Source organism: Kryptolebias marmoratus, linkage group LG3 (assembly GCF_001649575.2).
Source record: "Kryptolebias marmoratus isolate JLee-2015 linkage group LG3, ASM164957v2, whole genome shotgun sequence".
Lineage (NCBI taxonomy): Eukaryota > Metazoa > Chordata > Actinopteri > Cyprinodontiformes > Rivulidae > Kryptolebias > Kryptolebias marmoratus.
The window spans coordinates 249,125-260,589 of NC_051432.1; the positions used below are offsets into that span (position 1 = coordinate 249,125).

Consider the following 11,465-nt stretch of genomic DNA (forward strand, 5'->3'; position numbering starts at 1 on the left):
TTACACTTAGTACACTCTGTATTCTCTGCTGTCCTCTTTTCTGCACTGATGCCATGATACCATTTCTGAAACTATAATGCTTTAGAATGACGTGGTAAGGCTATTTAACTAGGCTTTGAGCCTTTTTAAAATAGAAAATGGCGTGACCTGTAAATAAGGTCCCATGGTTTCAGGTAGATGTATCTTCTTTTTTTTTTCAAAAATCAATCTCACTGTGACATTTTACACCAACATTGAGAACTTAGGGAGTGGCTTTTATTCATACAAACAAAAGATCCCTGTTCTTTTTTTTTTTTTTACTGTTGATGGTGCAGACAGTATATATAAATATCATGTCACAGTTTCAGAGACTGAGATCTTTGGAGTCAAGATGAAGATACTGGTACTTTTTGCTGTGGGAGTACTGGGCTGCAGCCTGGCTGGAGCTGTAACTGTGACCAAATGTGATCTGAGGAACCGGCTGATGAAGGCGTTCAAAAGCCTGCCAGAAAACATACAGCAGTCAGGAATGGCTGGAGAGGACTTTGTGGCCAAGAGTAAGTAATGGTACTTTAACAGGAAAAAAAACAGACAAAATGGCTTATTAAAAACTAATAGAAATTGGTAAATCTTGTTAGGATTTGTAACATTTTGGGATGAGAAATAAAGCTTCTCAGGAAAAAGAGTTGATAGTTGATGGGATTGTACTACAAGAAGACTACCAATAAAGCTAAAGATATCCAGCCAAAAACATTGCATTTATCCTAGTACACTTTTGCACTGTATTTTTTAAGAAAGAATTGTTTCATTAGCCTGAAAATTGATTAACAACAAGCCCTTGTTTGACTAGCTATTAGTCTAGCCTAAACAAAGATTTGTGCCCTTTTCTCCATACGTTATGTTTTAGGACTGACGTCAAGACTGATAAGGTACTACTGCTAACTATCTGACAGAATATCACTTGAAGAATGACTAGATTATTCCTTTAAGTAAGATGCTGTGGTGAGGAAAGTGTGATATCCAGAGAGGTGTCTGAGCAGAGCTACAGAAACAGATAGGCCTTAGTTATGAGGCTGTAACATCAACCAGTGTACAAATCTGTTACAGACCTCTCTACACTGACACACACCGAGGTTATGTGTCAGGGGGTGCTGGGTACTTTGTACTGTTGTCACTTAGTACATAAATTACTATCATTTGCTCATCTGGTTAGAAGGTAGGGGACAAAAAAATAATTACAAATTAAGAATAGAAGAATAGAATATAAAGGTACTTTATTGATCCCCAGAGGGAAATTGGTTTGTCACAGCATCAGACAAGTTCAAAAAATCATATTCACAGTAATAATAACCCTAAGGTATTAATAGTTCTAATTGAAAGAGGGTTGAGGATCCAAAGTTACAGCAGATGGCATTTATTTTAAGGTTCAAATTTAATTTTGAGTAGAGCTGTTACTGGGTAATAGGTAAACAGACATGCAAGTACAAAGGTAGGTACGAAATGATAACACTGGGGTACGACATGGTAACATAAATACAAGTGAATAAAGTATAAAGGAACCTGAAATCATGTCAGGTCTTTCTGTCATCAAAGCTTCAAGTGGCCCTGGTATTCAACTGATCCAACCAATGTCACGTTGAAGTAATACTGTCTGCGAATGAGAACAAAGGAGAAAAAGAACCATACTGTTTGTACTGAGTTGAATAGTGCAATGCAGTAAAATGACGCTATAACTGGTAATCTGAGTGTCATCAGAAGGGTCCATTGTAACAGAGTATGCACTTGCTTGCAGGTTGTTGTGTTCTGTTGAAAAAGGTTTTAGAAAAAGTAGCACACCAGTTGCTGAAGGGGAAGAGAATGCCATTGTTACAGCAAACATGACAGCTAGACAATGTTATTGCCACTGACACTCTTACACAAATATAACATCAAGAAGCTTCTATTATGGCAATAAACTTGTGGCTTTTAACATCAATGTTGGAAAAAGTAAAGATATATCTTGCTTGAGGTAAATACGATATACTCTATAATTGCTAGTTGATTAACATTGAATTTGGTCATTTTATGAGTTTTGGAAATCCACAGAACATAGTTTTCTTTACAAGCGCCTGCAAGTCAATCAGTTGCAGTAAGTTGACCTGAGTGCAAGAGCTCTTTCTGCTAAAGTTAATTGATTTCATAGTATTTAAGCTAAGCCATCTTTGTAACAATCTCCAGCTTCTCAAATGGTTTGTCATTGTCTGAGAACCATGAACTTAGCTTGGTGCTGATTTGTGAGTTTGTTTTGTCTTCTGTCCTTCAGTTGTCTGTCACGTGGAGATGGGGTCAGAATTCAACACAAGTGCTGTGACTGAGCTGAGCCGTGATCAGGGAGGGTCATCTGAGGAAGGGCAGCATGGAGGAAATGAGGGAAAAGGCCATGGAGAAAATGATGGAAAAGGCCATGGAAAAAATGATGGAAAAGGCAATGGAGAAGGTCATGACCGAAGACGTCGCAGCCCCCCTGGATGGATGAGTAGCGAGGAGGCTGATGAGAATCTGACACTTTATGGCATCTTCCAGCTCTGTGGTGACCTGGTGTGCCAGAGCAACACAGCTAATTCAACAAACCTGTGTGGCATAGACTGCAGCAGTAAGTTTTCCATATTTTTAGTGTTTAAAACCTGATTAAATAGTTTTTGGAATGGGCAAACTTCATTATTGTATGTGAAAACTGTAATTGACTTTTTAATCATTACCACTTTCACTTAAAGTTTTGCAACAACCTGCTTGCTTTTGATTGAACAAGGCTGTATTTTCTTGAATCAGAAAACTAAAGCTCTTGCTTTGTCACCAGACCTGATTGATGACAATATTGACGATGACATCAGTTGCGTGATGAAGCTTTTCACAGATATTCTGTAAGTTTTCACTTAGTTTTGACTTTTAAGTTTTGCAGTTTGAATGGTTTCCGATGGGAACAGGAACTATTAGGTTACTTTTTTCTTCAAGACTTTTATAGAACAATATAATTTAAAGGAGTTTTTAAAGTTATTATTTGTGAACCATTTCAAATCATAGTTAGTTTATAGACTATAAGCACTCAGAGGGTACCACCCACACTCACATACCTAACAAGACAAATTCTGTAAATTCACACTTTAATTTAATTTATATACAATAAAATTTTATGGATTCTGTTTGCCAAAGTTCCGTCTCCCCACCAGTTTAGATACAGTTTAAGAAGCTTGCTTTTGCACTATTTTGTGGACTGAATAAAAGTCAGCATTAGATACAAAATAAAGCACATAATACAATAAGTAGATGTCATAAAACTGTACAGTACTGTGTATGCAAAAAGAACTGTTAAAGCCTTACAGGCAAAAAAGAAAAATAGTTTTCTTAAGATATTATGATTACTGATTTGTGTTTGTGGTTTTCTAAAACAATGTTTTATCCCAAAACCTTATTTTTTAAACAGTGAGAATGGCTTCAAGTCGAAGAACTTAAAAGAGCTCAGAAAAGTGTAAGTTACTAGTTTTTTTTTTTTTTTTTTTTAACTTAAATCACACATATTTGTTTCCATGCAGTAATGTTGATCCCTTCTGTGTGTCTGCAGGATCAGGCTCATCCTGCAGGACGACTGTAAAGACGTTACAGCTGAGTCTTATTTTAATAAGTGCCCTCAAACTACTGTGCAATAAATGCCACTAGATTGATCAGTCCTACTTCAAAGGACTGCCAACAAATTTGAATAAATAAAAATATGAAGCATGTCACATGCGTCGTTGTTGTGTTTATGAGCACGAAAACAATATGTACAGCCACTTTTGCACAGCGGTACAGTTGGCTAAATGAATCAAGAACAGCAGGTGAAACAAAAGGGGCTTGTGTAAAGTTTAGCTGAGCATGAACATGAACGTGCCAATAAAAATAGTTATTTTTGGCCCGAGCAGATACAATATACAGTAATGTGATGAGCCACTTTGTTTTTCCTGAATTTTGAGTCATGTGTGAAACTGAGAACTTCAGGCAGTAAAATATCTACAGTTCAACATCAATCCCTCTACTCTCTCCATAACTTAACAGAATATGGCTGGATTGCAGCAGTTTTGGAAAACCTTTTGGAGAGGCTTTTTCTTCATTAAACATTTAACAAAGGGATAACTCAGATGATAGCAAATTGGGATTTTATTGACCCCACGTGTACCTCTCAATAATACCAAACCCAAATATGGACTTGAGTTGGGACACATCTCTTCTTTAGGACAGCTAGTTTGAATCGCTCATGCATTTGTAATGGAACACAAATGAGACTTTACTCCTACAGGAACATTTTCTCACCCTAATATGGACTCTGCAATTTCCATCTTGATAAACCTTTACCTCACTACTAAACATACTGTCACCTTCAGTATGAAGGCAATCATCATTTTTAATGTGCTTCTGAAGACCTCACCAAGACTGTGCAAAGACCATTTATGTCCTGACTGATTTCTTTAAAAAGGACATCGCAAGGTCACTATCCAGTGTGAAGGGGTTTTAGTTTTGTGAAAGTAAGTGCTGAAATTGGTTTACGTCGTGGATGGAGAATTGTGTCACCTGAGTGATTTGTAGATTTCTAACTCCAAAGCCTGATACCTTTTGCTGGTAAATTGTGCAACAATGACATTTAATAACATTACTTAATATGCACACTGGATTTCTTGTGACGGTTTATTGAGAAAGTGTTTGATGAGCCTATGTAAAGAAACAATTTCACAGTGGCTGAGTAAACACTATTTACAAGGTGTCTTGGTTTAATTATTCAAAATCAAACTGGATTTAAAAGTCTGGGGTGTAAAAAACGTGTGATCTTACATTTCATTTCACATTCAACCAAAAAACTCTCAACTATTGTTCACTTTTTGTTTGGTGCCACCTCTGCTGCCTTTTCCTGACAGTTTTGTAGGTTTTCACACATTACTATGTGACTGAGTTTTGTTGCAGTCTTAAAAAAACCTATTGTCTTTTGAGTGTTTACTTATAAATGTGCGTTTTAAAACATGTGTTAAATGATAACCAAAGAAAAGCAAAGTCTGTGATTACTGTAGATTTTTTTTTCTTTTTGTAATCCTGAAGCTGCACTTTATATAAGTTTTGGCAAATGATAAATAATGAAATAAAATAATGGCAAGCATATGTTCATCGATAGGTCTTTAGAAATAACTCAAATATGTTAATTCCATAGTCTCTTTTCATTGTCACGATTAAATGTCGTCTATAATGTGAAAGTTGTACCTAAAGATCCTGCACACCAAATACTGGTGGAAGTCTTTCTATGAGTTTTTATGTCAGAACTTAAAGTGGTTAATTTCTTTTTCTTTTAGGCAGATTTATTATTATCATTGTTTGTGGACTCAGGACCAAACATTAAAGTGCAGTTTGCATCTTTTCTGTCTGGCTGAAATCAATACTTTCGAACGCTCCATTTCGTTTAAATGAATGGGTCATTAATAAGTTTCTGCAGAACTTGATGCCATATTGAACATTATTCTCTCTTGCCACCACTAGAGATCAGACTTTCTCTTTGTAATATACTGCAGTACTTTATGTTGTTATATAGCAAACAAGCTCTCCTTCTGCTTTTGTTGCATTTCTTACCAGTTGAGTGTTAGCTGAAATATTTCTTTCACTTTCTTTTTTGCGCATGAAGGTCACTGTTTTGTAAGCTCCTAAAAATCTAAATGATGTATTGTCACCTGCAGTCTGTATTGCAAGATGTTGAAACCTTCTTATTGCTGTAGTGAAAAGACCGCAATGCACTGTCACAAGCTGTGGTATGTGGTACAGGCACACGAGAAAAACTTTTCCAGAGGAACCTGTATGCACAATAACACATAATCCGTTTGCACTCATATTATAGTATGTGTCGGGGTTGACTCTCTGCTACTGCCACACCAAATTTAACTCAATATCTAAAAAACTGACTGTAATATAGCCATTTCTGTATTTGCTAAGGCTGATTAGTTGTGGCAGCCATCTTGAGACAGGTTGGCTCAAAAAGTTAAACAGTTGTACATGTTGATCCAGTGACAGCTTTCTGAGAGTTTCATTAAAATCTCTCCTCGAGTTCATGAGATTTTTTACTAAGACAAAGGAACAATTACATTATTGCCTGATTTTTGGGCAGTAATTATGCCATAATTATTTTTCTCATTAGTTTCCACATGAAAAATGCAATAAATATACTTTTAACAATCCAGTGAGTCACTGCCTTACTGGGAGTTTTGAACTGCTACTTTTTAAATTACCTTCAACAGCTAACTGTGCTTCAGTTCTAACACTAGCTTGTATGTAAACAGGAACAACAAGTGAAGATTTGGTTTCTGCTGTGTTATTTTTATTTGTGTCCTCCTCTATAACACTGCCACAGGTAACAATGTTTAGGTTCTATTTATGAGAAATATGATGTTCTGCTTGAGTAAAGTCACTGTTGACTTAGCTTGCATTATTCTTCATCCTCCATGATGATTCCTTGTATAATTTCTTATTCATCATGTCTAAAGTTGCACAAAAACCATAAAAAAATTAACAAATGAGTGAAAAAAAAGAATTAAAAAACAAATGATCTATAACAAGTTGATTTCACAGACAATGGACTTAAAATATCTTTGTAAAGTGTTCAATAATTTGCAGATCACACATATTTTCTGCCGGACTGGTCACAGCTTGGACATAGCTTGGCCTCCAGATCTTCTATTATTGCCGAGTCAACATATTTGGAGCTGGTCAGGCTGGCAGCTCGAGTGACTTTAGTGAGCGTTTCCTCATAGGGGGGAGACAGGTAGACCATGACGAAGACTCCATCTGATCCATCGGAGCTGGTGCTGGTGTGGCGCTCAGCATTCTTGGTCAGGGAAGTGAGGAAATCTGAGCTGCTGTCTACATCTTGGAGATCCAGGGTGAAGATGCTGGCCAAGCTGAGTTTACTGCTGGAACAGTGGCAATATATCAGACTAACCAGGAGAGCCAGCAGGAGGATGGAGGCCACTGTGAGGACAACGTAGAGTTCCAGCTCTGACTTTCTGTTTTCTCCAACGTCATACCAATTGTAACTCTAGAGATAAAGCAAAGAGAATAAACTTATTTAAAAAAAAAAAGTTAAGCACCTCCCGAACTCTTAGATTTATGTACAGTATATGTCTTTAGTGGTGGTATTTTACTCTCAAACTATAAAGTTAATAATATAAAATTATGAATGAATATATAGATTTATGAAAATTGTCTGCCTTCATGCAAGACTAAATTGAATGTTCTTCAAACAGTGATTCAGGAACCTAAGCTTGAAGAGGACACAGCATGTACCATTTAAATTGAGAGAGGTTAAGTCAAGTAAGGACAAACAGTTTTTATTTTCATGAAGGTATCACTAAGGCTGATGACCTCACTGATGTCTTTAACGTGTCCCTGAACACACTGTCTTCCTAAAATGCCCCAGGGCCACAATCATCCTAGTGCCAAATAAGTCTTCAGTGTCCTGCCTCAGTGATCACTATCCTGTTGCACTCACACCCATTGGGATGAAATTATGAGGAAGATCAAGATCCTGGACTGGTGCATTGTCAACAACCTATCTCTGAATGTGTACAAACCTAAAGGGATGGTTATACAGAGTAACCACTCTCCACTGAACACGGACAAAGCCTTCATGAAGACTGTCAAGAAGACCAAAATTCTAGGTGTTCACCTGAAGGAGATCCTCTCTTGGTCCCTCAACATCAGTTCCATAACTAAGAAAGCTCAGCGGTGTCTACTTTCTGCATAGACTGAGGAAAGCTCATTTCCCATAAGCCTTTCTCACCACTGCCTACAGAGGAATTATAGAGAGCATCCTGAGCAGATGCATCACTGTATGATATAGAAGCTGCTCCCTGCTGGCTCTCAAGACCCTATATCAGATAGTGAAAACAGGTAACAAGATTATTCTCTCTCTTACCCATTGCAGATCTCAATTACACATGATGTATCCATAAAGCCACCAGCATTGTGGAGGACCCCACCCACCCCTCATGTAACAGTTACATAAAAGTTAGACTTTTAAACACCAGGGAAAAAAATACAACTTCAGTATTTTTTTACAACTCCCTGGCTCTCATGTTTCTGCATTTTTGCACCTTAGCCATATTGGGACTGAAAAGAATTTCCAACGCTGCCTGTATTGTCTGTTCTGTCCTGTGGAGTCCATATTGTCTTTCGATGTCTGTGCATGTAGTGCATCTGTGATGTACTAGTGCTGTGTTATGTTGGATCTGACTTGTGATCTTTTCTCTTTTTGAAAATCTTATTGTCTGTATAGTCTCATACAGTACCTTGCAAAAGTATTCACCCTCTTGGATGTTTTCTGCTTTTATTGCTGTCATAAATCAGCCATGATCACTATAAATTGGCCTTCTTCTATAAATATTTAAAACAAATATTTAAAAAAAAATACATTTCTAAAGAATAATATCACTTCAATAAAAATATTTGATGTAAAATATGTAGTTACATAAATATTCACCCCTTCAAAAAGACTGCCTAATTAATCTCAGAGAAAAGATTATTGAAAATTACAAGTCAGGGGATGGATTCAAAAGGTATTCCAAGGTCCTAAACAGGGTCCAGGAGGTCTGTTAAATCTATCATTAAGAAAGGGTAGGAATATGGGACGTGTAAATCCACCAAGAGCAGGCCGTCCTCACAAACTGAGTGACCCTGAAGAAGGAGGACAGTGAGAGAGAGCACCAAGACACCTGGGAGCTCTCTGAAGGAGGTCCAAGCTTCAGCAGGTGAGATGGGACAGACTGAGCTCCAACAACTGTTGTCCTGGTTCTTCATTCTGAGATTTATGGGAGAGAAGTAAAAAAAAAAGCCTGTTGAAGAAAACTTAGACTAAATCTTGACATGAGTCTCTAAACAATCTATACAACCTTTAGTCGAGATTTAATCTGACTTTTCTTCAACAGTGATTTTCCATTTGCCAGCTGTGAGAGTGCAGCATGTAGTGGTATACTGCTTACATTATTGTTTAAAAGTGCCCTTTCCCTTCTATCAATCACTTAAAGCTGCCTGAGTGACCCAGCAGCTGGCAGACATTAGGCCTCTGATTAGTTCTCAATCCTGCTGAGTTTCTCCAAAGTGCTGCTGTACTGACAAATTCAAATTTTATTTAAAGCTGAAAAATTCTCAAAAAAGAACAAAAAACAAAAAAGAAAGTCTCATTGACCAGCTGTCTTATGAGTCTGTGAAATTCAGATTTGCATCACTATTTTAGGCTTGTTTTAGTCAAAAGTTGTCAATAAATACATTCAGCTGAAGCATCAGCTCTACATTTTTAAAAATTAGAAATAAATCTGTTTATATCACAAAAAATAATTTGAATTAAACATTTACAAAGACCACAACAGATTTTTGCTCAATATCTGTAAAGGTGACTGAGTTATAACCATTTTTGTGCTTGATGAGAATCAGGTTGACTTCAAAAAGTAATCAGTTGTAGACCATCCATTGTGCTTTCAGAAGTAAAGGTAAATAAAGTATTGTTCTGCAATTTATAGTCTCAAAATTTATTGATTCCCTTAAATGCATCTGGGATTACCTGGACGGGTTCAGAGACAAATTATGGTAAATTGTGGTGTAGAGTCAAATGAAAGAATACAAAGCTACAAAGTTTAATACCTTTACTCAGGTTACATAATGGTCATCTTGTTCTCTGCTGTGTTCAAAATCCAGAAAATCTTTATTTTCAGCTTTAGGACCAACATGGATGGAAAAGTAAAAAAAAAAAAAAACTGAACAGATTGGGCAAACAGCTGATAAAGTTATATAATATGATCAAAACAAAACAATACTGTTCAGGTTTGTGCTGAAATGTGTTAATTTTCAAGTGCTATTTAAATTTTGAATAATAAAAATTGAATATTTAGCTTTCAGATTAAATCCCTCACTTTAAAATATAAGTAATTACAGCCCACAAAGAGAAGAAAATGACATAATTTATTTATTTATTATTTATTTTAGTCATTTTTATCTACAAAGGGGAGAAATTTATGAAAGCTGTATCTGTCAGATTTACCCAGTTGAATTGGGAGTGTACACACCTGCTGCTGCTGTGTTGGAGCTGATCCCGTCCCCCAGTCATCAGACCCACTGCCTGCTGGTCCGAACCTCATCCAGCTGCTGTCCAGAAGCCCCCTCATAATGCTCGGCTGATTCTGGTAGTAACGGAGTGGAAAAATGTGTGTTTGTAAAATAATAGCAGTGTATGTGATCTGTTGCTGCTGCTGAAGGGGAGGGCTGTTATCTAGGGCCAGGGGATGGGTGAGCTGCTGTCCAGTGGTGATTGGTGGGTTGTGTTGGGAGGCTAAGCAGTTTGTCACATGTTCAGACATGCAGCAGAGCGGCAGGCAAATGATGGGATTAACTCTGTGCAGCTGGCTTTTATCACAGTGATAGTGTGTTATATGTGTGTGTGTACGTGGGTGTTTGTGTATGCGCTCACTGGGATGTTGTCTGATGAAGCTACAGACCTTGTTGGGAACTGCTGGTCTAAATGGAATTAAAGCACCAGTAATAACGTGGAAAAATGTAAATGTGGGGTTCTGGTTCGACTGAGTGCAGAGTGTGAGCTCAAGCCATGTCAAAGTTAGGCATGAAGAGGTTAAAGGTCAGGGTTAGAGTTGATGTATGAGTTAGACTGGTTAAAACAATAGGCAGTAAGTACAATGTCTTCACAAAGATAGCTATCAAGGCTGTGTTTGAGTGTGCATGTGTGAGGGTTTTGTGCCAGTCAGTCTTGATTTAATAAAACAGCGGAGCTTGTCTTCACATTAAACCTTTGTCACGTTGAACATACTTGCAGAAAACAAACAATAGAAAAATAGTTGTGACCTCTTTGACATTATGATCACCTGGTGGCCAAGGTGTCGCGCTTACATTTTTCTCATGTCTGTGAGTGTTTGTAGCATTAGCAAAATATCTCATGAACCATTGGATGGATTTGAATTAAAATAGAACTGATTAACTTTTAGAGTCAACCCCATTCAAGATGGCTGCCACATCTAAATCTTAGCAAACACAAAAATAGCCAGAACTCAGCCATTTTTCTAATATATTGAACTAAAATTAGGTGTGGTTGTAGCTGAGAGTCATCCTCAACACGTCTTAATGTTATTTTTGCATGACATTGTGATTAAAACTTTGGCATCACTGTCTCTTAGCAAACTATCTAGACAGATTCAAATGAAACTTTCAGAAAGTAATCACAAAAAGTTACAACAAATTGACATTTGATCTTAAATAAAAACTCTAACATGAAAGGCACCAGGCAATGTGAATTCCTTCAAGGAATGACAGGCCTTTAATTGCGCCTGCATTTATACACCTGTTTGATGCAGTAGGTGTGTTAACATTGTGGAGAGATGAGGTCACCTTGTAGCAACAATAACAATAAAGGGTTGACAAGCAAATCTCACGAACACAAATAC

At 37.1% G+C, this 11,465-nt stretch overlaps 2 protein-coding genes across 3 annotated transcripts; one reads left to right on the top strand and one right to left on the bottom strand.

Annotated features, from left to right (window-relative positions):
* The first annotated feature begins 343 nt into the window (after positions 1-343).
* Positions 344-3,737, top strand: LOC108246284. The gene is made up of 5 exons (XM_017433747.3): positions 344-536; positions 2,282-2,611; positions 2,816-2,879; positions 3,440-3,484; positions 3,578-3,737. Exons 1-5 carry the CDS (start codon positions 371-373, stop codon positions 3,660-3,662), a joined length of 690 nt encoding a protein of 229 aa, XP_017289236.1. The 5' UTR covers positions 344-370; the 3' UTR covers positions 3,663-3,737.
* Positions 3,738-6,106: 2,369 nt separating this feature from the next.
* LOC108246287 (small integral membrane protein 28) lies at positions 6,107-10,349 on the bottom strand. Of its 2 annotated transcripts, XR_001809023.3 has the most exons (3): positions 10,080-10,349; positions 8,733-8,818; positions 6,108-7,057 (listed from the first exon to the last, which is right to left on the bottom strand). XR_001809023.3 is itself a non-coding variant. In XM_025009986.2 (2 exons), exons 1-2 carry the CDS (start codon positions 10,176-10,178, stop codon positions 6,638-6,640), a joined length of 519 nt encoding a protein of 172 aa, XP_024865754.1. In that variant the 5' UTR covers positions 10,179-10,346; the 3' UTR covers positions 6,107-6,637. The 2 variants fall into 2 exon arrangements, 1 of the variants encoding a protein (XP_024865754.1); XM_025009986.2 differs by lacking the exon at positions 8,733-8,818 and having other exon boundaries at positions 6,107-7,057; positions 10,080-10,346.
* Between the last annotated feature and the right edge of the window lie 1,116 nt (positions 10,350-11,465).